Source organism: Agelaius tricolor, unplaced genomic scaffold, assembly GCF_023055355.1.
Source record: "Agelaius tricolor isolate 1412-34295 unplaced genomic scaffold, bAgeTri1.0.p SCAF_4, whole genome shotgun sequence".
NCBI classification, from domain to species: domain Eukaryota; kingdom Metazoa; phylum Chordata; class Aves; order Passeriformes; family Icteridae; genus Agelaius; species Agelaius tricolor.
The window spans coordinates 18,670,512-18,697,351 of NW_027269264.1; the positions used below are offsets into that span (position 1 = coordinate 18,670,512).

A 26,840-nucleotide genomic window follows, 5' to 3' on the forward strand; every position below is an offset into this window, starting at 1 on the left:
AAATCCAGCAATATAGCTGAAGAATTAATACTTTTCAGATTGCCTGTACAGTCTGTTTGTATTTCATAATGTCAAATAATTTTGACATAATGCCTCTTCAAAATGTTTCCCAAAGGAACCCTGTAGGTTCATCTATTCATGTTGCTCAGATTGTATTGTATCTGCATTTACTCCCAGAAACCTTTTTATTTGCAGTAGCACCTGGTGAAAAAAAAATCAGAATTCATTCCCTTAATTCTTCACTGATGGGTTTCTCCCTGAGGTAGAGAAATGAAAATTTAGCACCAAGTTATTCAGTAAGTAAATTAACCATGTGTCAAGTTTATGGTAATAAAATTTTAGAAAGTTGCCTCTTAGGATATTTTTGAGCATGGTGAGATTTGATATTTCTTAAGAACCTGCTTGAGTGACATGAATCAAGTCAACATTAGAAACAAACAAACCAGCAAACCCAAACCCAAAAGACCACAAAGCAAACCAGCCAAAACAACAATGAAACAACCACCAAAACCCAGTTTGATGGCAGTGAATTTCTGCTGCTTTTTTTGTAATGGAAGTCTTATGTGTTCTTTTGTAATGGAAGTTTTATGTGTTCTTTTCAATGTCTACAGACTGGCAAGAGATATGGAAGTTAATATTTCCTCTTATTTAGAAATCATACATTTCAGAAAATAAATGCCATTAAAGAAATTTCACAGAATCACAGAATAATATGAGTTGGAAGGGACCCTTAAGTATCATTAAGTCTAATTCCTGGCTCTGCCCAACACCATCCCCAGGAGTCACAGCATGTGTCTGAGAAATTTAATTTAATGCTATTACCATTTCTTAATTTATTATCATGACTAAAAGAATATTCAGAGATTATGAAAAAAAAAATAGAATTATACTTCATCAACATTCTTGACAAAAATAAGTTAAAAGAAAACTTGAAATAATTTCATTGAGTTTTACTTTTTATTGTGGCTATAGATGAGAAACCTGTGATTTTAAGGGGTTTTTTAACAAGGACTTGAAAAGTATTGACCTGAAATTGTGAGATAAAACTCTGGAATGAGTTAGATGAAACAGTATGAAGATTGTTAAAAATAATCATTAGCAGTACTACTGGCAACATGGCACTGTAGATATTTTTTACATTCATATACCTTTTTCTACATATAATAGAATATTTTATAGGGTGTAAAACTGTATTTCAATTTATTATAAAGTATATTATTTATTTACATACAGAAGCATACTATGGTTTATGTTGTAAGGGACTGTAAAAATCATCCAGTTCCATCACCCCTGCCATGGGCAGGTTCACCCTCCAGTAGACCAGGCTGCCCATACAAGGATGGGCACATCCAAGGATGGGGCATCCACAGCTTCTTGAGCAAACTGTTTCAGTGCCTCATCACCCTCATTGTAAAACATTATTTCCTAATGAATTCTTAATCTATCCTCTTTCAGTTTAAAGGCTTTCTGTCTTGTCCTGTCACTTCATGCCCCTGTAAGTAGTCTGTCTCCATCTTTCTTCTAGGCCCCCTTTTACTGGAAGGCTGCTCTAAGGCCTCCCTGAAGTCTTGTCTTCTTCAGGCTGAGCAGCCCAGCTCTGTCAACTTGTCTTCATAGGACAAGTGCTCCAGGCCTCAGATATCTTCATGGTCCTCCTCTGGAGAGTCTAGCCTTACATAGATTTATATTGTGAGAACAATAAAAGATGGTGAAGATAAGATCTCGAAAAGCCCTATCAGGATCTCAATGTAAAGTTTCCATAATTTTTTTTTCATCTTGATTAAGTTCCCAGTTAATTTGCATTATTAAAAAGGTCACCTGACATTGTTGGTATGATATTATGCTGATTTGTGACCTTTTAGTTCTGAAGGGTAAACCCAAACAACCAAGCAATATACGTAATTGTGTTGTATGTTACTTAGTTTTTGCTGTGTTTCTTTAATTTAGCCAATACAAATTCACCAAATTGCAAAAGGGGACAATGATTCTTGCTTCAGTGTTGATGTGATAAAACTTGACCTCATAGTGAGGAAAAAGATCTGCATTGTCATCGCTAACTTTTCTTCCCTCAATGAGATGATAATTTTCAGCTTCTCCTTGTTGATTTGATATCAAGGAGGGCACCAGTAAGATGAAACCAGTAAAAGCAGATATAATTGAAGAATTAAGTGAGTTGAATTTCATTATATTCTTCTATGATTTTATTTGGTCTTAGGCAATTCAGGTAGTAGTAGCAGGCTGTAAGCAAAGTTCTGTCAGTTTATATAAAAGACAATAACTTTTGGATAAGCTGAAGTAATGAAAACAAACAGGTCGTCCTTAATTATCAGTACTGTTTAGGAAATACCATTTAGGGGAAATGTGTCTCTATTCTCCTGAGGTGCAAATACTTAGATGCAGTGAGGCTTTAGAGGCTTACAAAATACTTATTATGTCATAAATTATGTACAGTAGTTCAGTTATTTGCATTTTCTGAGAGTGCAGTGGCACAGTGTCGAAACCTAGAACCTGTACTGTGGAAGTTGAGGTGATAAACATACATATCAGGGAAAAATTGGTGAATAGCTAATATATTTTATGCATTTTTAATTATCATATATTTTTTAAATTTTAAAATTAGAAAGATAATATCATTTCTTGATGTTCTATACTATCTATATATTACCACATAAGCAAATAGAATTGAATTCTCCCTCATTTTTTCTTCCCTGTTTGTTAATGGCATTTGGGAATTGAAGGTAATGAAGTCCAAGTAGAATTGGATTAATAACGCATTTTTATTTCCAAGAGTCTGGCTAATGAAATGAGATCCTCCTGATGCGTCCAAGCTGTTTCATTTGTAACAGTCAGCATCATGTCATTTTTTTTTAAAAAAAAAAAAGGTCAAAACACCCCCCCACCACCTGCATATAATTATTCACATCATGTGATATCCATGATATTTCATCTCTCTTACAGCATATTTTCTGCACTATAAACTGAAATTTCTCTGTTAACCTCTGATCTACTTTGGGTGGTGTCTGGAGAAATATCACCAGAGGTAGTGTCTCATATCAGTGACTTCATCAAGATATTATATACTTTGCATCTCGGAAGAATCAAACCATTAATAATCTGATATAAACAGAATGAGTGCTTAATTATGCTCTCTGCTTGTCTAACTTCTTTTCTAACCTGTTGTAAAAATGAGAAAAGGGGAGAAAATAGAATTTTCCTAGAAACAGGTTCATGTGACAGATGTAAGGATGCACAGCAAAATATTAAGACAGGTACTGGGAAAGCCCTGAGAAACCTTGTCTGACCGAGTAGCTGACCTTCATTTAAGCAAGAATTTGGAATATATTGTTTTCCAACCCAAATTACCCTATGATTAAATGAAATAGTATTCTGTTGAAATATTTCTGAAGTTTAGGTTAGCAATTCACCTTCTCCTTTTTTTATTTTGTATGTTTCTATACTTCTGTTTTGCAAAAGGGAATACTAGTTACACGATATGAAAGCAAATGAAAAACTATTAATGTTTTATTTAGTTTTTGTAGAAGCAGGATGATTGTAACATTTACAATTTGTTGAGCTCTCATAAAATTCCTATCCTCATCTACATACCCAATGCTGAATTATCACAGGTTCATATTCAAATACTGTGCAAATTAATAAAGATAGCATGCATCCATAAAATATGCACATATTTGAAATGATTCCATCAGTGAAATTACAAAGCTATACATATTTTCTTAAATATACACTGTTTCCTGTCTCTTTCTCATACAGACATAGAAATATCAGCTCAAAATACTGTTTGACATTATATGTGTGTAATTTTGAAAGTGTGTTCCTGAAAACCATTCAGGTCTTGTTTGGTTTGTTTTTTAATTAGACCAAACAATAATGTAACTTCTTTTGTCAGAGAAAATTCACATTTTCTTTGAAGCAAACATACTATATTGATACTTCACCAAAGGCATCTCCTTACCAGAGGTAGGAAAAAATGTGTTGCAGTAACAAGTGCATAACTCAAAATGTGTTAAACAATTAACATATTGGTCTATTCCATCGTCTTGTATTTGACCTTGCCCTTTTAAATTTTCTTCTTGCCTTCTTTTATTAAAAAAAAAAAAATTAAGAGGAAAAAAAAAGGAAAAGTTGAAGGAAAAAACTTCTCCCAGATGAAGTTATGACTTAGCTTTTGGCCTGGAGCATTTATGAGGCTTTCTAATATTTACATATAAAGTACTGTAATTAAGCAGAAATATAAATAGTCTGTCTTCACTGCTAACAAAATGTACATGCAAAAAATCCCCCAAATTACACCCCCAAAAAATCTGCCATCCTTTCATGTTAAATGAGCAACTTTGGGGTGCTCCTTCCAGGATGACACCTGAAAACTCTAGAACATTTATAATTACCAGCTTAGTCTTCTGGAACAAAGATGAAAATAGAGTGTTAGAATTATTAATAAATTCGTAGCAAATGAGACAGAAAACCTTGTTATTCCACTGTGAATGTGTATTTGTTGTTCATATTTTCAGTGCTGATCTGATCATTCATTGCAAAATAATATAGCTGAACTGGAAAAGATTCAGAAAATTATGTTTTGAAATATTAAAAAGCAGACATCTGGCATGGAAGAAGTGACTGAATAGACTGGGATTCTTTGGCCTGGAAAAAGAATATTGGGTGTGAATGTGACAGAAATCTGTAAGCACAGTGTCATGAAGAAAAAGAAGGTCAGTTCTTCATTGCCTCTACCAGTAGACCAGAGTGAAAATAACATACCCTGCTCATGACCCAACAGAACTCGTCCCTTTGGGGATGTTTTTTCTGAGTAGGCTGCTTAAACTGGTTCTTTGAAGACCAAATAAGGGACAGATCTTATACTGCAGCATGTCTGACCATTCCTTGTAGATATTGCATTAAAAAAAGACTCCATTCATTACAGTAGGATCTTTAGGGATAAATGTAATGGTGAATATTGTCACTAAAATAAGCATATTTCATATCATAGTTTATATATTTTCTAAAACATCTTGTAAGTGCAAATAACTAGGGATGCTTGCTATGATGAAATAAATATTCTATGTTTTATAATATTCCCAAATGCAGAAAATTTCACTTGTTCTTTCTAAGAATTAATTGTACCAGTGGTTTGTATCATATGGCAAACACATCCTTGATATTAAGTTTGGGATGTTTGAATAATGGATAATCACACTGTGGTATTTTCTGTGGCTCTTATCTGTTTAGACAATATTTATCATAATGCTATTATAATTTGTTTGAAGACAGATTTTGTTGTTCATATGGAGTCTGCGTTACAGTTTGGTTAATTAGTGTTGTGAGGAGTTGAAATTACATTTTCATTCTGCTATGTTATCTCAGAAAACAAATGTTATTCAAGCCAAAAAATCCTACATAGAAAATATCTAACATAGAATAGAAATTAGTCTGGAGTAGTAAAGAACCTGTACCAGTTTTTATTTAGTAAGGCTAGAAGATCATAGTCTTTAAAAGAAAAGGTGTAGTTTTGTTAGACCAGATACTCTGTGCTGTTACTAGCTTCCATATAACAAAGAGCTAACATTAAAACCAAAAACTTGAAACAAAAAATCCTCTGTCAGAATTATTTTAGTGCAGGATATAATCTTTTGAACAACTGCAACCACTCCAATTCTATTTGTGGTGGTGAGCCTTAGGAACAAGAAGTACCTTGCCTCTGGCAATGTAGACAGGAGAAGTTTAAAGTTTGAAAGATATTGTCATGAATGCCAGCAGGAAAAATCTGAACTCTTTAGTGGTAGCTTCTGCAAGACTGCAAAATTTGCATGGTCTCAGGTGCAGAAAAATATAAAAAGATATAATTGAATATAGTGTACATAATATAAATAAATTGCATGGCAAAAATAATATTTGTTAATGAAGCTAGGAGAAATTTATTAATGAAAAACACTGGTGTACTTTAATTTAATAATAAATTTATCTCTTAATGATAAAAAGTTGAATCCACTATTGTGATTACATTTTTTCTTAAGAATGGTTCAATCAAGCCCTCAAATTCATATAAAAAGAGATTTAATTTACAAAAAAAGAAAAACAATGATACATCTCCTTACTGAAGGCTAAGCTAACTCATGATTTTAAATATATTTAAAATTGCCAGGAACAATATGAAACATGGATATTTTTAAGTTTGACTTTCCCTTAGTTTCCATTCTTTTGAATTCTAAGGTAGCTTATTTAAAATAAATTCTTGAGAAATAAATAAAAATACAAACTGCAAATGCACTTGCAGTGTATTAATTGCTAAAAAATGAACTATTTTTAGTTTGATTATAGCACATGCTTTCCTTTCAGAAATAATAAAAATACATATAGTTAGTAAACTGGCTTGTAAAATAAGAAATAAACAGAATTATAAAAAACCCAGAGGAGAAAAAAAGAAAAAAAAAAAACAACAGAAAAACAGAACTTCAAAAGCACAAACTTCTGAAAATAGGAAGATGGGAAATAAAGACTGCCAAATTCTAGTTTGATGAAGCGACACAGTAAGAAAGAGCTAAGTTCTTAATTGGATTAAGTATCCATAGCTAATTTTCTGACAAACAGATTTTACTTAAGGAGGGCTTGAGTAGTTGATTCATCATGCATGCATTCCTCAGTCTAAATAAAGCACACTGCAATTATTCTAACTTGCATTGTTGGTTTGTTATGGCAGATTTTCCACATACTTTGTTCTGTCATCTGACATGTTTTTCTTTCTATTTTTCTAATTTCTCTAATAAAAAATTAAATTTTATTATTTTAATTGAAAATACTCTCCTCAGTGGAATTATTTTAAAATTCTGTCTTAGTCTTTTCTTCACATGAGATCAGATCTTTGCTTTGTTAAAAATGCAGTCAGTTTAGGTGATATCAGTGGAATTACGAAGCAGTATTTTAGCTGAGCAAAAGTGTTTTCTTAGACATGTATTAGAATAATAAATATTCTGAATTCAGCAAGTAGTCTTTTTTCTGGTGTTTTTTCTGCTTTTTCACACTCTGTGTTGAATATACCATTGAAAAAATCTTACACACCATGTTTTCTGTCATAGTTGAAGACTATCATTAATTTTCAGACTTGGTTTTGATCATCCTGGGGAGGTTAGTTTTAGCATGGAAGGAATGTTTCTAACACCATCCTATTTTAGGATTTTCTGAAGCAGTGAGTCAATTCTAACAGATTTTTCGTGGCATGGATTGAAATTCCATTCATAACAGCATGTATCTTTTCCCAGACTTCCCTGTATTTTCAATAATAGAAGTAATAATAGGACTTGAAGGTCATATTTGAAGTACAATTTACTTGTGTAGGGCAAGTTTTTTGTCTGGGTATGTGTGTAGCTTGTAGACCCCATACTCAAGCCTTCTTACCAAATTGAAGATGAGCAGCATGATGGCAAAGCTCGTGTGACAGGGAGCAAATCTCTGGCAGCATGAGAGGGGATGTATTGCAAGGGTTGCAAAGAGTAGCATGCCATGAAAGCGCCCTGATGTGGCCAGGAAAGGGCAGCTGGTTGTACAACTGCAATGTCCTCCCACAGTGGGACATTGGCTGCCATCCTAGCTGAAGATGTATTCATATGATTTAGGGTACCCAGCAAGGATCTCTGCATGAGCAGCTCAAAGCCTTAAGATCTGTTAAAATGCTTGCACAGCTCTGATGAGTTTTTCTGTTAATTTAGTTTTGCTGAGCTGGAGCTGGATATCTCTTTCTTGGGCCACAATTAGAGAAAACTACAGAAATCTCTGTGTTCAAGGTAATCTTTAGATTTATAGTGCTGGTTGTAGGTTTAGCTTAGCGATTAGAAAGTTATGACTGGGACAAAATAGAAATTGATGGTTCTCCTTTTATTGCAGTCAGTGACATCTGTCAAAGACCTCAGAACAAGTTGGGGGAGGTAATTTACCCCTTTGTGAGCATGATAAAAACTATGCTGTAAAACCATGGAATAGTCCTAGAACAGAATTTCATGAGACATACAATTTCTGAAAGTTTGTCCTCAATCTGGTAAGGTGCAGAAAGCAGCAAGGATATAAGCTGCCAATAGACTTTTTAGGAGGTCTTGGTCAAAAAAAGAGCCTGGAAGAAAAGGAAGATTTAAAAGTTAGGTAGCAGCCTTGTCCTCTGTTTCTGTAAAGAGCAATAGCTCTTTGCTTGATATAGAAGGGTCTGTTCCCAGAAGAAAACATGCTAAAAAGCCTTTCTTTAGTTTTGTGTTTCTAAAGTAAACAAATAGTAGACAACACAGCAGCAGCTTACTTCTGTTGTCCAAGGAGAAAAGCTACAAAAGATATGAAAGATTATTACAAAATTAAGTAAGATTGAATGATATTTTTTTTTAATAATTATTGATTAAAGATGTTCTGAATCTTCTGCATAGTAGGTCTAAGTGGGGATTTCAACCCCAAATGTAGCGTCAAGCATTCAGCATTTTGAACCGAGTGGTAAGAGGGAGCTAGGCTGGAGTCAATTACAATATCCTTTAACAAGTCAGTGGATATTTTCAATGATTAACAACTCTATACTTTCATTTGTTAGAATAATTTTGCCCTTTTTTTTGGTACTCCTGATCTCTGCTGGGTTGCACAAATAGGTGTAGATCAGGACAGACCCCTGTTGCAAAATTTTCCATCTTGATCTTTAGCAGCTAAAAGCTGTTGGAGCCACCTCAGACTTTAGAAGCAAATGTCAAATAGAAAGACTTGATTTATCCATCTAACATGATGGATGAATAATTATTATTGTCTAGTAGGGTTACAGGAGGGAAAGCCAGGTATACAAGTGGGGATCATGGTTAATTACTTCTCTGCTGGATTTTTCTTTTTCTCTGTTAGAATACAGGTAAATTTGTAAATTCAGTCTGAAAGAGATGGTCTTTTTTATTATTTATCACTGTCAAAATATCTAGTCATGCCAATAACATAAAAAATACAACACAGAAACTCACAGATGGTTAATGCTACAAGACCAGCTTTTATAGTCCTCATCTGTAAAGAGCAAAAAAACTGCAGAATAATGCCTGTAAGTTTGTGTTTCATATTCATTTATCAGCTTCAATCATTCCAGATCCTAATTGTGGTCCCAGAATTTATTATCTGTGGCAGAACCATTTTCTCCTCAATTTATTTTCAATGTATTCTACCTCTTTGGCAAGATGACTCTTGGTCTACAGTCCTGTGTATGTAAATAGCTGATCACTACCCAGACTACCAACTTCTGGAACTGCCATCTTTGTATGAGAGATGGTAATTTAAATCTTGTTCTTTACCAGATAACAATTAAAGACCAGGCACACTGGCAGTCAGCATGACCATGTGCCTTTTTAAGTATGACAGAGGTGAAGTTTTGTGCATTCCTAGTGACTGCTGTCCTTATAAGAGTCCCCTTAGGACAGACTTCACACAGAGGTAATATGACAAATAAATTTTCACACAGAATTAATAAGAAACTAACTGAGCATATGTACTGAAAGCAGAGTCTTAAGAAGTCTGAAGGGATGGTTTTGGTTGAGTTTTTAAGAATTTTTTTCTAGTTTTGAGTTTCATTTAATAATATTTTAGAATAAAAAAATCTAGTACTGTCAACATATCTTAAGGAACCCCATGTTTTAATATATCATAAGTAGCTTAAAGTTGCAAAAGTATTAAAATAATGATAACTTTTTTTTTAAGAATTACATGAATAGATTATCTAATGCATCAAAAATTAATGTTTGTGATAATCCATGATTGTATTGTGTGTTTCTTGTTGGGTTTTTAAAATGTGTATTTATTTCAAATGTTTGTGAAGAATTTTTTGTATTTTAAATACATTCACAAAGCAGTGTCATACTCTTTATAAATACTTACAAAGCTTCTTATTTTGTGATTTGAAAAAATAAGATAACAAAGTGTGACTTTTATTACTATTTTAAATACAATGTGAATGACATTTTCATTTTGAAATTATTAGAAATCGTTTGCTCACTCTGTGTTATATGAAGATTATTTGAAATATTGTTTGGCAGTTGAAGAATGACTTCCATTTTCTGACAGATCTAAAAATATTTACAAATGATACCATATTGAATTGCCATGTCCTTTTCCTGTGTCATTTTGACATTACTTCTGATGCAAAGGTGATAATTTGCCTAACAGAAGCAGTCTTCTTTTATAATTAGCCCGATCATTGATTTATTCAATGATGGCAAAGGTTTTTGGGAGCAAACAATTCCTTGTTTAAAAGAGAAGGTGGCTGTTACAAAGTACAGATTATATGACAGTGATTTAATTCATAGCTTTTAAAATAGGTTAGAAAAAACCCAAAACTTGTGTAGCTGTCATGAAGTATGAACTTGCCAGCTCTTAAAACAAATTAGATCTCAAGAATTAGAAACTTGAGAACAGTCTTGAGAATGAGTGTATTGACTTCTGTGGGCACTTCCTACTACTTTAAGTTAATCACTCAGTATCAGATGGAGGGACCACATGAACTGATGAAGTGTTTCACCACCAGTTTAAAAAACATTTTGTCACCACCTTTCCCCAAATACTCATCTGCCCCTACTTAGTTGTAAAAGACATAGGTGAATTACTCTGTAATTGTTCAGTTAATTATATTGTATTGCTATCTAGAAATTTGTTTTTAGCCTTTGCTCTCTGGGCTCTCCAAGGAAATCATTCTCGTTGAATTGTGATCAGGTAACTTCGTGCTTGATCTTTATCTTAATTTATTTTTTCCCAGATTTTGGCCTGCCTTAAGAAATATAATGGAGTTTCTACTGTAGCACACACATACTGAAATACACTTATCAAAAAGAAGGAATAAGTTGTTCTCCAGTGTGGTGACAAAATGTTTTTTAAACTGGCTTCAGTGGAGTGCCCCTCTGGTCAGATATCAGCTCTTATTATTTCTTTTTGCATTCTTACTATTTCTTTTCTCTTTTTCTATATAAAATACCTGAAGTCCTTTCTGTCCTTAACAATGAATTGTGAACTATGCACACTTAAATGCACACTTGCAAATGAAGGAGAAAACAGTCTTCAGTAGAATTGCCTTTGTCTGATTGCAATCTGTATTTGTAAAGTGGAGTAAGAACAGTTTTACTAATATGCATCTCTGCAAATTTACCTGCCCTTAATTCAAGTGGGGGATAGCATTGAGACAGATTTTAGTGTTTGTTACAAGTGTCACATGATAATTTTTTTTTCCCCCCAAGAAATCCTACAGGAGACTAAAAACAAATGTAAAAAGTTAAAGACAAACCCAATACTAGAGTTCAAATTTAGATATACCTTTGAATTCCTTCAGGTTCTCAGTTAGATCTCAGTTTGAATGTTTTTCAAAAGCATTTCAGAATCAGTTCAGCTGTTCAGATGCATTGTTTTCTCAAGGTGTAAGAGGATAATTCTCCATTTTCTTCTGTCTTGCACTTTGCTTTTTTCCAGATGCCCCAAGTAGGTAGTGATGCAAACTAAAAATATCCACTTGAAATAGCTTGATTTATAAGCATTCTGCAGCATCAGTGTGCACCAAAGGCAGTTAAAGATGTTAAAATGTAAGCAATATCCTTTAGGTTGAAATATTCCAAAAAGCCTAAAGCAGTAAACATTAATCTATCACAATCCTTCCTACAGGTTATTGCAAATTTCTATACCTTAAAAGTCATCTAAAAGTTTGTTTGAAATTACATCCCATGTCACAAACATTTAGTCAAAGAACTAGCATTCTTGTATTCAAGATTCTTGTAAAAGAAAATAGCATTTTATGGAGCTCCAGGTTCCACAAGCAATGTCTACATTAAAAAAAAATCTTACTATTTAGTTATTTTCTTTTTAGTTATTTTCTTTTCCTACTGTACAGAAAGCCATGATGGGCTATCCATCCACTATTTTGGTTTAAAAAATGGACTTTGGACCATCTTCATTCCACTCTGGACTGTTATTTTTTCTCTTAGAAAAGCTATTCCCACATGGTCTCTTTTGAGTATCAAAGCTAATTGAATAAAAATTAATTTCCAGACTACTCTTGAGCAAGGAATAATTTAGTTTGAGAGAAATGACCACCCATGTACCTGTAGTCATTTTATCATAATTTCCAGTGCCATGCACAAATGACTTTCACTGTCTCCCATCCTTCAGGCATTTCATAAGTGTTAGACATGAATTCAGTGTTCTGGAAATTATGACATTAGAAGCTGGCAACACTTTTACTTCATGAGAGTTGTGTGGCTTCATTTTTGTCTCACAAGCTTGTTGCTGGTATGAGAGCCTCCTTCTAGGGATACCAAGTGAAAAACAAAATTTTTTGATTCTTTTATTGAAGAGGAATTATTTTTAATATAAAGAAACAATCTTCATATGCATTTTCAATGCCACTTTATCCAGAAAGCAGTTAGTTATTTTAAGGAAATGGTTGATTGTCTTGCAGTGATGTCATGGTTGATGTCTTGGTGTGTGGACTGAATAATCTATGTGAGCTTCAACCCATTTTCTTTGGTCTGTATTTTAGCTAACCCATAGTGATAGTTGTACACATAGAGGTACAACTAAATGTTTGCTCTGTTTACATAAACTAAAGAGATTACCATCATAAATAACCAGCATTATTCCCATATATTCAGTCATGAAGTCATCTCCTCCTCTGAAGAATCAGAGTTACGGTTCATGATGTCGTGTGCACTAAGTGAAATTTATTCCCATTTATGCTATGTAAAGTCTGATTTCTGACTATTAGAGTTGAAAAACCTTAAAATACTTTAAATATTTGAAATTCAGTGCTGTGTTCACCCTGTTGTGTCCTTAAGATATATACTTTTGGGTTCTTACGTCTGGGTTATGCATTTCTCTCATGCTATAACAGCCTTAGCATGGAGCTAGATCTCAGTGATATATGCAGTAACACTAGGGACTCTGAAGTAAGCATTAGGGACTCTGCCTATCTCCAAGGTAAATCAATATTATCAAACTTGGATTTGTGTTTTTAAACTTGGGATACAGGAGCTGGGACAGCTGAAGTCAAAACACTGTCAGTTCCTGATACTTTTTTTTCCTCTGCCTTTTTACCTTAGTGAAATGAGAAGATGAAATAAAATATGCTGTGGAAGAGATGGGATAAGAGTAAAGGAGCCTGATCATTTTAGGTTTCACACAGAAAGTGATGTATCAGAATTAGTTAGTACTGTATTGGTACAGGTTCTTTCCTTTTGCTTTCCACCAGATAGCCCTATCTGGTGGAAGAAAGCTGGTGACATCACTGATGTGTCTTCAGGCAGCAAACCATGTGTCAGGTTTTCCCTGTGAGCCATGGAGTTAATAAAATTTGTACCTGGAAAGAGACCTTGTCACCTAAAATTGTCTTCTCCAATCTCTGTTTGAAGATTAACTTAATGTTGTTTCTGCAAAGTCTTTCTTTATTCCTTTCTTCTGTGGAGGCAACCGTGCCACTCTCTGCTTGCCCTTTCCTGTAGCTGATGGGCACCACCATATCAGTCAGTTCTTTCCCTCCCACAAAGGTCCCCATTCACTGAGGGTTGAAGGTGTGTCCATTCTGTTGGCTGCCCACCATGTATTCTCTAGTTGCATGCCAAATTTGCTGGTCACTGGTATTTTCTAGTTGTTAATTTCTATTTAAATGCACAGCAGTACCGGAAAAAATGAACTACAGTTAGTTTGTTGCTTAGGTTATCCAAATACCTGAAGTCTGTGTCAGAAACAAATTCTCCATATGACAAATAACTAGGAAGTTGATTTTATTGTATTCAGTGTGGCTTTTAAGACACATCCCCTGGGCTCAAAGAGAGCACACTAGTAAATATTCCTAAGTGATCTAGTAGTATGTTTACAGTGCAGACTTTGCTCTCTGCATTACATTTCTGAGGCATCAGATGCCTACTAGAGCAGTAGGCTCCACCATGAATGCTGATGTTTCTGAAAAACTGAAGCTCTACTTTTGTATTCTAAATGCTCTTAACAGGAAATACTTCCCACATATTTTTACTAGTTCCTGATAACTACTGAATGCAACCCTAATATACATTTGCTGAACACTTTTGCACAGAATTAGAATTAGTATACAGAATGTTCTTACAGCCTTATTGTTCACATCATATCCAAAACATTTAATCTCAGTGAGTTTTTTTAGCTTTTCATTTCATAGTATCTTTTTTCAGAGTAAAGCTAAAAATAGGGAAGTTGGTTGCTTTTGAAAGGTTTTATAAGTATCAGGATGGCAAGCCCTATATGAAAAGAAAAGTGAAATTTTGCCACTAAAGTTTTTGGTGAAATGGGTGAGATATTCGACTAATGTTGCAGCAACCTAAGAAACAGATTGTCATGTTAGCTTGATGTTATACACTAGTCTAAATCCAAAAAGATGAGTTGGAAAAGAATTCATTTACATAAATTTCTTTAAAGGTAGAGATCATGAGACATCATATATGAAAAGCCACAGAAATAATTTAGTAGGAAAGCTTATTATTGAACTATTTTACTTTTTATGATCCTTAGAACATAAGAGTATTTGCTGTGCCATTTCTATGTTACATAGTTAATAAGGTTTCTTTCCTGTCCTTCTGATAACTTAATTTCATTTAAAAGCAAGGTGTGAAATTTTATGAAAAGAAAATTTATAATATAGTATTAATAAAATGTTTGTTTGCGATTTCTTTTTTTATATTGCTTTGAGCAAACATAATTCCCACGTACTGTTTTGACATTTCAGTGGATTTCATACACAGCTGTTGCACTAAAGGTATTTTAGTTATAAATTACCTGGATTGCCTTTCTGGTAATCTCTGGGTTATGTCCATGTATTACAGAAGTACAATAGTGAAATGTGATGCCTACATAAATTTCATACAATGAGAACTGTACCACCTGCACAATTTTTTTATTTTCAAATTTTAACAAGCAAATATGTGAATAAACAGGTTAAATATGCTGTTGCCCCTTTAAAATATTTCATAACACTTATGGAGTTAATTATTTCTAAGTGTATAAATTCAATTTTGTACTCCAGATTAAAGACACTAGTAAAACCATTTGTTTACCCAGAAGAAGAGTAGTGATTAAACTTCAAATTGATTTGAAAGTGAAAGGACAGTTGCACTTTAGCCCAGATTCAAAATACAATGTTTTCATATTTTACAGATTTTTTCAAATGGATTTATTAAAAAACAAGAGGGAAAAAAGTGAAAATAAAACTACCAAAACTTCTTTGGTTGCTACCTTCTGAGATCATCACTACCTTTGAAATATCAGAATCTAAATTCATTGACTACAGATCCATATTATAAAAAGCATATCTGTATTCACTTCAAATAAAGAGTTAGCTAATCTTCAAGCATTGTTAAAGATTGTGTAAAATTTCAGTAATACTTCTATGAAACACATTCATATTTTCAATTTTCAGGAATATCTCTGAGGTCCATGTAATTAGGTATTAATAAATAAAACATAGTAGATTCTTACTCTATATTGGGATTTTATAAGGAAAACTTTTTATGATAATTTTTTAAAGGGAGAATGTTGCGCCTAGTTGCGTCAATACAAGAGCTCCCTCTGATGGTGACAAGTTACTTCACATAATATTTTTTACTACATCTGAATGATGAAAAGAAATAAGATAGATGGAAGAATTCAAAGCACCTGTTGTGGCTGGTGGCTTAAAAATATATATTTTTTTATTTTTATTTTATTTATTAGTCCCCATACCATGTCATTTGGAAAATTAAGTACCTTTTCATTTCAGCTATAGTGAACATGAAAGGAATAAAGAAAGAGAAAGAAAAACAGAGTTTATTAAGCCCATTTCAAAATGAGCATGGCTAGCTGTTGATAAAATTCTTCTGACTAACAGTAGATGTTCAAGGGCCTTAGATTCATACATTTTGTGCACCCCTGCAATGTTATATCCAACTTCTACTATTGTAAGAAGAAAAAAAGCCACGATCTTTTTCCATTAGCTTAATTTTAGATATTGAACTCTCCCTCTTCTATATTAATATGAAAGCAAATTGTTTCACTTGTCTTCTCAAAAAGAACAAAATCCACAATGAACAGCAACAAAAAAGAACCCCCCCCCCAAAAAAAAACCCCAAACAAAACAGAAGGGCAGAAGTAATATCTGGAGTCCATTTAGAAATACCAGGTGTCACGTTTGATAAATTAACTGATAAGTGTGGTCTCATCTTCTCTTCATCTCTTAATTCTGGAGCTATTCTGGAACTTATGTAAAGTTTGCTAATATTCCACTCACATAGTGAAAGACGACAAAAAAAGAGGAAGAACCATGACAGTGAATAAAACACTCCATATGTAAAGAAATAAGAGAAAGAGATAGACTGAAAGAGTATTGATATAATTTACCCCACTATCCTGTCTCTGAGTGACAGTGATGGAAAGCTGTAAGTACAGGAATGGGGATTTAGGTGGTAAAAGCAGTGAACATTGACTGGAACAACAATTTATGATGGTTTTCTGCTAAGTTTTTTTTCTGTCTGTCTGGTCTATATTAATCAGGTTGTCATTAATATGTGCTGTCCTTTCTTTACAAAAGACATTATGAACACTCAGATTTATGAGTACGTGTAACTGCTGTGTGTTTTGATCAATTTAATGTAACACCACTATATTTCAACTGTATCTTCAAACAATTAAAGATTTAGTGAAAGGTACACTTTCATAAGTGAGTAACTTATGGCACAGGGCTTCTCAGTATAATATCACTGTTATTATTTTATATGAAACATATCAGCTAGCTTTTGCATATATCGTTTATAACCAACGAAGTCTTAAAAATCTGTTAATTTAACATTTGTAATCATTTTGTCCTAGCCCTATAATTGCAATGCAGACATCTAAGAAAGGAGGCAATTATCTAGTACAGTGTTCTCTGGTCAGAGTGAAGGACTTTCATATTTTTTCACTTTAACTGAAAAGTTCATAGTTGTTGACTTTGGGGAGCAACTTTAATAGACTAACAATAACTCACCACAGTGGTAATAGGATGAGAAAGATGAGTCCGAGTGTTTGGAATCTAGTTCAGAAAACCTGTCAGTTGATGTGTACTTGTACTGTGTACTAGGTTATCTGGAATAGGTACTCCTTTTTTGTACTGAGATATAAATAAATAAATACTGAGATATAAATAATATAAACTTGGATGTAATTTAGATGTATTGGGAGAAAATGGGAGAGATTAGTTAATCCTGCAACATTTTTTTAATGCAGTAGTTTATGCAAACAGTTCCAAGTTACTTCACGCTGATTTTTTCTGTGGTTGGTACTAGAACTTATAAACCACATGATGAAGTTAGACCCATCCTGAGGTACACTAGTACCACAACTTCTCTTCCAACAAAGTTATTCAGGTTTGGTCCTGTTCCAGTTCTTGTTATTAATCACTACACGGGGCTTTGCAGCCAAGTATACCTATATTTATTTATATCTGTACATTTTTAAAAATAATATTTGTAATAAGTATATTTACTGCAATGGGTACACAACATATGTAAAAGCTTTGTGCATATTATTTAGTATTATTTTTTACAGTGTCTATTTAGTATATTATACAGTAAAGTTATATTTGTAAATAAAGGTCATGTCCTCTAGATTATCTGAATTGTGGGTCCTAGACAGTTTGATTTCTGGGAGAATTTTTGATTGGTGGGAAAGTTTTGGACAGGATGCCTATATTATCCCCTGGTCGATACCCACATGTGCTTTCTACATAGAGGATGGACAGAGAAACCAAGGAGCTTTTTTACCTTGTCTTGATGCAAGCTTACCGTCACTATCATTCTGAGCTTGCCAATGCCCTCCTATGGACAGGACTTAGATCTACCACTCCAGAGTGCATCTGTGATTTCTGACACCATAATGAATTGAATAATTCTGTCTTCCAAGCAGGGTTAAAGTGGCTTGAGATAAAGAAGTTACTGGGGTAGAAATTGGGTAGGATAGTTAAACTCTCCAAGTCTGAGAGCAGTTCAGGCTTCAGTACAGCCCAGAATACTTTCACTTCATGCAATAAAATATGTTGTGGAGTGTTACTTATCTAGATATCTCTGCTGCTAAATGGCCCTGTTACTGTTTACAGCTAAACTGCAATATAGTATTTCAGTGTTTCAAAAACTGCATTCTTTAAGGAAGATGGTATGTTTTCAAGCTATTAGGAAGCAGTATAATATGTAGTTGATGTAAATACATCAATAAGAGTCAACAAACAGTTATATTGGGTTAAGTGTATGACCTTATTAATATTTATGCCAACATTTTAAACAGTGTTTATTAGGTGCAATTAGGTGTGTTATTCCTATTAACAGAGGGCCACATGACATCTTTTTAACCATTAGATATCTGTGTAGGTTGTGAGGATAATCTAAAGCACATTCCCTATACATGGTTTGGCATAAGAGTGAAGTGGTCTGAACAGTCTAAAGAAGAGAGGTAGTGTGAAAGAAGCTCATTATATGGTTATAAATTCTATGTTTTAAAGATTGCTGGATTGGACCATGAAACAGTAAGTATGTTCTACTGTAAAGACAGGACTGTCTGAAACATTGAATATAATTCTCCTCTAAAAAGCTTACAAGATACTTTCATAGGTTTCAGGTACACCTTTAATACTGTCTGTAACCTAGAGAAAAAGCAGTCTGATTTTGTCCTCTCTTTTTTTGAAGCGGTCTTGTACTGAAAAAAAATCAAATACTTATTTTAACCTTTAGGCTGTTTAAAAAAAGAAATAAAGACCCATTTAATACTCAGCACAATTGATACACTGAAAAATGTGGTTTTCCCAGATAAAAGCCTTGTAAAATTACAGAAAAAACCCCTGTTTTCTAAACTAGCCATTCTAAATGGTGTTAAAGAAGTAATCTGAAGTATTTTTAGGTTATTGTTGAAGCCAAAACCCAAATTTTGAATTAAAAAAACCACAGTCTAAATATACCCTACAGCAAAAATATCAAGCCACATACAGTCTGTTTTCAAAACTTAAATTAATTTTTATGAGGTGGCTTCTCTCCAAAAGCAATTTTGCAAAAATTTAAATCTTAACTGAACACTTCATTTGCTTGCAGTACTTAAACTTGGGGCCTGTTTCTGGTTCAGTCAACAAACTAATTGGCACTTTCATGGGCAGTTATATTTGTTACAGACTGCAAATAGGATTTGAAGGGACAAGAGGTCTGGAAGGGTCTCACCCTCCAAATAGTAGGTTTCCTCTGATTTTTGTTATATTTCCACCTTTAGGTACTGTTTTAATGGAATTACAAAGCATGAAGCTAAAAATGGATATTCAAAGTCACTAACTCGCATTGCTCATTGCTAGCCTGATAGGTTAGCTTAAATAAGCCAATTCAGTAACTGTTTTGGTTTTCATTTTGGTTGGTTGGTCTGGTTTTGGGTCTTTTTATATAATTTTTTTTTCCCATTGAAAGTTTAGTGATTAGAATTTACTGAAATTTTACTACTACAGGAGAGAGATGGTGCAATGATCTGTGTATAGAAAGATAAATAATGAATGCAGTGAAGCTCATCTTTGTTTCTAAAACTTATGGAAAGAGAAGCTGCATACCTAAAGATGTTGGTTGCTATGTACTTCTCCAGCTGCAACATCTGTGGCTTATAGCTATGGCAACAGTACTGTTCATACAGCCAGAGAGGTGTAATCTTTTAAATACTGCTCATCTAAATATTCCAGAGAGCCATCAGATATTTGGATTCAAAATGTCTGAACAAATTCTTCATGCTTCACATACCATAAACAGATAATGACAAAAGAACACCACACAACTCTGATAAATCAGAAAATATTCTCCAGTTTTTAGAATGCTATAGCTTATTATTACAGATTTTTTTTTAATTTCTTCTTTAAATTTTTATGTATCTCTGGGGTTTTTTATGTAAGAAAATGGGAAAGTAGTTTTATCAGTTAAATACTGCAAAAAAAGTTGACTTTTTTTCTTTCACGTTCCTTGTTAAAAAACTGAAATAAAGATTCTTCTTTTTTAACAGGACACTGAAACACATCCTTTTTACAATTTGGATTCTTTAGTTGGAAACAAGTCTTTTATTACCATGATCTGTCAATATAAGACCATTTTAAAAACAGCATGCTATGCATTTGAAACATAGGCTTGCAATGAAATCCATTTAGCCTTTCAGTAGAAGGAAATTGTACATATCACTCAGTTTTCTTATGCTAAAGTGTTCCACAGAGCCATGCCCTGAAATGTGAGGATATTCCATGTGTTTTTTGACAGGAATGTTGGGGTTTGCAGGGTTTGTTCACTGAAATTTTAGAAGCTGTTAAATACTTTGCTGCATGGGGCATCAGTCCTAAATACACAGATAAGTTAACACTTTATCCAAAAAATCATCAATATTGAATCATTCTGATGTTCCTGTGAAATTCACTGACAATTGCATTTTATTCCTGTGCTTGACTGCTTGCCAGATGAAATGGAAGTTAAATATATAAAATTAAAAGATGAGTGATACTTCCATATATTTCTGTATTCAATGTGGATGTGGCTGATTTCTTTTTCATTTTCTTCTAGGCCTTTTCTGGAAACACAAATGCAGACAGTGTTGTGTACTATAAGCTTCAGCATTCTATTAAAGCAAGATTCCTCCGTTTTGTGCCTTTGGACTGGAATCCAAATGGCAGGATTGGAATGCGCATTGAAGTGTACGGATGCACATATAGTAAGTTTATTTCTGAGTCAGCTAAATGAAATTAATCTTCATCAATGTCTTTGGCTGCCTAAATTGCATTTGAAAGTAGATTTCTAAAGCTAAATTTAATCTCAAATAAAACTGAATTAATACGTTTATGTACATACTACATTATTTCTACATAAGCTGTCAATATGTGATGCTTATTTTCCTGTACTTTCTGTATTGGAATGAATGGTGTGGACAAAATCCAATTCCTGATTTTATGCAAACTGTTCCTTTTTTTTGTCATAGTTGTAAAATACTTGCTATCTATCTGAAGGCCAAATCATGCTAAATGTTTACAATTTTAAATCTATATGGTCTAGATCTTGAGAGAGTAAGAGTACAACTAGATAGATCCCCAAATAAAAAACTGAAGTACACTTCCAAGTTTTTTATGTATTTATATTTTATATATTTTATGTATTTAGAATGGCTTTTGTGCCCTCAATGACTGACATAAGCCTTTGAAAGTAGATTGCATAAGTGTTGTGGTTTTATTGGTGGTGTAAATATTCCTGACATCTTCCTTTTGCAGTTTTTCATCCATGGAATTTTTTAAAAAATTCCTCTATGTAAGTTTTTTAGTGCTTTTTTTTCTTCACATCTTTTCTCCATGATGGAAACAGAATTTATTTTAGCAACCTCTTTAACTGATTTTTGTGCATATTTTTATCTGTTGTTCTTTTTTGTTTTGTTTCAGGGTTCTTTTTCAACTTCCTTATTTAAGTTATATTTTGTACGGTTGATTTCTTTTAGATGGTCTCCGTATACCTGTTTTCTATTGCCATGTATTTTTATCTGACTTTTAAGTGTACATAAGAATAACATATCTCTGGGCTTTCTGCCTTAAACTTGAATTTTTAAAATTGGTAGAAGGTAGTGAACTAAGGATATTGAAAATTTAAACCTGGATGCAGGAGATTAGGTCACCTCAGAAATCAGGTAAACTTCCTCATCACAGAAAACAAACATCTCATGCCAGAGGAAGAGACTGAAAGGCTCACACAAAATTCCTCAGTGACAGCTGCCTTGAGACTGGGAACATGACTTATGATTCCTAGAAAAATCTGAGAAAATGGCCTTGAAAATTGAGTAACTGAGAAATATGATCATGATTCAACTTATCCTCAACTCCTTTAAGTTTCAGAACAACCAAAGTTTAAAAATGGAGGGTAGACAAATGAATTTATCATTCAAAGCTAAAATCTCATCTAAATCTTCTATTTGAGACCTGATTTCTGTGGTACATGATGGCAGAATAGTCTTTCTTCTTTAAGCTTCACTTTAAAATTCCTTGATAGTCATCAACTTTGCTTCTTCACAGTCCTTCACCTTGTTCATGTGATAACATTTAAATCTTCACTCAGTTTTGCTCTCAAACATTTTCAAACTGAAGAGCTCTCTTTTGACCATGCCTAAAAGTCAGATTATCTATATTCACTATCATAATTTTCTCTCGCAAGATCCACATTATGGCTCTCTTCTGTGTCATGCTTGTTGCCCACCACTGGAAAACTCTGTGAGTCTAAAGGACAAATAAAGAAAATTGTCAATGCAACTGAAAAAAGAAAACATTTAGAATAAGCAGTTATGAAGTATTTTTGTGTAGCCGTTAACTATTTTTGAGGAAGATTATATTTTTTTCCATGCTACATACGTGGCACAGAATGTATCCTATAGACAGCTTATAGAGGTAAATCAACTATGGTTATCTTCCAAGATTAGGATGACTTTAAAATGAATATTTACTTGATCCATTATTCACTATAATGCAGTATGTGACGAACATGATGTCATCAAAAATATGTAATTTTTATAAAGTTTTTTAAGATTTTATTTGAATTAATGATAATGGGTGTTCTAGAAATGCTTTTTCCCCCTATCTATAACTGCTATCATTCCAAATGAATTGCAGACTTCTTATCATCTCTGTATTTTTTTTGAACATCTACTGATTACCAAGTGCCTTTACTAGGTAAATTCACTGGTTGCCATTGAAGACAAACCAGGTGATTATAGATTTACAGTTTTAAAAATTATTTTAAAATGTAAAAGCTTAATTCTTTCTCTCCAGTCTTTTTCTCTATTTATCAGGCACAATGATGACATGCAGTTATTGTTACAGTAATTATGCCTGGCTCTTTTTGAATGACTGTACTTTTCAAAGTGGGACCAGAAAAAAAAAAGTAGAAATGCCAATATTATCTACTTTAGCTTTGATTCACATGTTTTACATGTCCCATTTTCTCATCCTTTTCTTCAGGGAACTCTCACTGCATATTAGATTTTAAGAGTAAACAACTCTCTTTTCATTTACTGTCAAGTATGTGAACTGCATTCTGTATTCAAGTGCAAATGCACTAATTTTATTCTTCAGTCTTACCTGCTAGAAATTACACAACTAAAACTAAACTTGTGAGAATACAGTATGTAGATCTCTCTACGCCATAAAGCGATGTGAAAAATGTATGTCTCTATGTTCTAAAAAAGTCATTACTGTCTTAATGAAGTCATACTTACAGGGAAAATTTTGACACCACTTCAAATTTGCTGTCTTCCAGTCAAATGCCTGCTCTGAATAACTAGTATTGCCTAGTATTCTCAAAAATAGTGTTTAGCCTTTAATTATAGTCTCAGTGAGGCTTGGTAATACTCATTATATTTTCCTGTAGGATATTATATTTTCCTGTAGGATGTAGCAGATTATTATGGGGGTTTTTTTGGTGGTGTTTTTTTTGTTTTGTTTTGGTTTGGTTTTTTTACATGGAACTTGTTTTCTACTTTTTAGATCAAGGACTGTCACATTTTAGGTGTTTGTAAAGTGCACATCCAGACAAACCCTTCCATTTTTGTCTCAGCATTTATTGAGTAGAAAGGCCAAATAAGGGCAGTTAGTTATGGACTTAGATGAAATATTTTAAGAGTTCCCTTTTTTTTTTTTCTTTACTTTGAGTTCTTCTCCCTGCTCACTATGATGTCTCTGCAATGTTTCTTAGTTTTTTTACTCCATGTTCTATAGTCATTTAAAGAATGGAAAGGTCAGAGGGAGGCAGACAGGCAGGCAGGAAGGAAGGAAGGAAAGAAAAGAAAGAAAGAAATGGAAGAAAGAAAGGAAAGAGAGAAAGAAAAAAGGAAGGAAGTGGTGGAAGGAAGGAAGTGGCGGAAGTGGCGGAAGTGGCGGAAGGAAGTGGCGGAAGGAAGTGGCGGAAGGAAGTGGCGGAAGGAAGGAAGGAAGTGGCGGAAGTGGCGGAAGTGGCGGAAGTGGCGGAAGGAAGTGGCGGAAGGAAGTGGCGGAAGGAAGGAAGTGGCGGAAGGAAGGAAGGAAGGAAGGAAGGAAGGAAGGAAGGAAGGAAGGAAGGAAGGAAGGAAGGAAGGAAGTGGCGGAAGGAAGGAAGTGGCGGAAGGAAGGAAGTGGCGGAAGGAAGGAAGTGGCGGAAGGAAGTGGCGGAAGGAAGTGGCGGAAGGAAGTGGCGGAAGGAAGGAAGTGGCGGAAGGAAGGAAGTGGCGGAAGGAAGTGGCGGAAGGAAGTGGCGGAAGGAAGTGGCGGAAGGAAGTGGCGGAAGTGGCGGAAGTGGCGGAAGTGGCGGAAGGAAGGAAGGAAGGAAGGAAGGAAGGAAGGAAGGAAGGAAGGAAGGAAGGAAGGAAGGAAGGAAGGAAGGAAGGAAGGAGGAAGGAAGGAAGGAAGTGGCGGAAGGAAGTGGCAGAAGGAAGTGGCGGAAGGAAGGAAGTGGCGGAAGGAAGGAAGGAAGGAAGGAAGGAAGGAAGGAAGGAAGGAAGGAAGGAAGGAAGGAAGGAAGGAAGGAAGGAAGGAAGGAAGGAAGGAAGGAAGGAAGTGGCGGAAGGAAGGAAGTGGCGGAAGGAAGGAAGGAAGTGGCGGAAGTGGCGGAAGTGGCGGAAGTGGCGGAAGGAAGGAAGTGGCGGAAGGAAGTAAGGAAGTGGCGGAAGGAAGGAAGTGGCGGAAGGAAGGAAGTGGCGGAAGGAAGGAAGTGGCGGAAGGAAGGAAGTGGCGGAAGGAAGGAAGTGGCGGAAGGAAGGAAGTGGCGGAAGGAAGGAAGTGGCGGAAGGAAGGAAGTGGCGGAAGGAAGGAAGTGGCGGAAGGAAGGAAGGAAGGAACGGAAAAAGAAAAGAAAAGAAAAGAAAAGAAAAGAAAAGAAAAGAAAAGAAAAGAAAAGAAAAGAAAAGAAAAGAAAAGAAAAGAAAAGAAAAGAAAAGAAAAGAAAAGAAAAGAAAAGAAAAGAAAAGAAAAGAAAAGAAAAGAAAAGAAAAGAAAAGAAGAAACAGTTTGTTTTCTACCTCCAGGTGTTAAACCTACCTTCATGTGAATTGATAAAGCATCACGTGATAAAACATCTGCTTGTGCCATGACTGCACTGCAAATAATCTGTGCTGAACCTCAGCCCAAAATCCGTCTGAAGCCTCTGCCTGATAGTTCTTTCTGTTTAGTGTGTACAAAAGAGAACAATGAATCTCTACTGACATTTCCTGTTTCTTGTTCCTGAAATGCCAGATTGTGACAATTAAGCCATGTAAAACACAGTTAAGGTTAAGCTATGTCATGACACTAAAAAAAAGGGATATTAGGAATGTGTTTAGCTTACAATTTCCCCTATTTATTACAGTACTCTCTTATTTCATCCTCTAAAATCTGGTAGTCTAAAAATAGAAATCAAAGAAACAAAAAGGTGGGGATTTTTTTGCCCTGGCAGGCAGAAAGATAGGTTTAAATCTGAAAATTACAAATGTATAAAGTAGTAGAATATAGGTAACTGGAAAATAAATTTATAATGCACATTAAAAATTGTCAGTTATGTCTGCTATGATACCTAACAAAAAGCGCTGCAGATACTGCTCAAACCCTTTTGTTTTCTATAATTTCTAGTTGTATTGAGGCTTTTTCAGCATTTCCTACCTGACTGAAATGCTTTAAGTCAGCATTACAGTTACATCAGTCAAAGAAAGGACTTCATATTCTCTTCATAACTGGAATAATGCCAGTTGGTTTGCATTGCTTTAAGGTTTTTTTCTTTGTAGAACATTAGCATTGATTTCAATTGATATAAAGATAAAAAAGGGTTTTGAAGACATTTCAACTAAAACTTTTGCTCAGGATCACTAGGATTCTTCGTCCTGTGGTATGTGAGACCTCCAGAATTTCCAGTTTCTCAGGGGCATTTTGTGATTTCCAAAGATATTTTCATAGTTCACTAAGGATTTGTATCACATTGATACAAGGAAGACACTGCCAATTGTGGAAACAAAAGATGAGTGTTCATAAAACAAAGTCCACCTGTTTTATTTTTCTTATTTACAACAGTAGAGAAAATCCATGTAGAGGATTTTGAAGTCCAGTAAGTTGCAAGTAGTTGGTAAATAAGAGAGGAAAATCTTATGGTAATCTGGATATGTGCCCACATTCTATTTATCCTTATAATCCTGCAGGACACCCAAGCTGTCTTTCTCACACCTCTTTAAATATATTTCTATGGGTAATTAATGGAGGTGAAGACAAGACCTGGCAATCAAAATTCTGTGACAAGAATTTTGATTGCCATCTGCAACAATTTTTCAATCTTCATTAATTCATGGGATGAGAGCAGGGGCAAAATTTAATTTTGTTTATTTTCCAAATTTAGACAAAGCAGGTATTGCTTCTTAGGAACCAATGCTGTAGAATAGTGTAAGGGATTTTGGAAAGCCATATTAATGTTCTTTATACTCTGTCCCAATAAAAAGAGTATGTTCCCAATCCTACAGTTATCATTGCCTACTAAGTAGCTGGTTTGATAGATGTATATAAATGTACAAGTGGTCTTACTGAAGTCTTTATTGAAGCTATTCTACATCACATTCCTTATTTTAATTCAACATTAATTAACACTTTTGCTGTCCACATTCATTCAGTGACAAAATGAAGTAAAATCTAGGGTTCATATTTAGGTAGAACATCATATTTATTCATTGTCCATTTGATAAATTAGTTCTTCATTATCAAGATATAAAGAAAATCAAGAAACTATATTTAAAAACATAACCGCATTCACTTGACAAGAGCTTTGTGAAAATGGAATATAAATTAGTAACCTAAAGTACAAGAGGTA

At 34.2% G+C, this 26,840-nt stretch overlaps 1 protein-coding gene across 2 annotated transcripts in view; it reads left to right on the forward strand.

Annotated features, from left to right (window-relative positions):
* The window catches only part of CNTNAP4 (contactin associated protein family member 4), a 202,945-nt gene that overhangs the window by 104,502 nt on the left and 71,603 nt on the right, over positions 1 to 26,840 (forward strand). For both annotated transcript variants that reach the window (XM_071424786.1, XM_071424787.1), the window contains exon 4: positions 20,580 to 20,727. In XM_071424786.1, the coding sequence (XP_071280887.1) occupies positions 20,580 to 20,727 (148 nt within the window). The remainder of the gene's footprint in view (positions 1 to 20,579; positions 20,728 to 26,840) is intronic.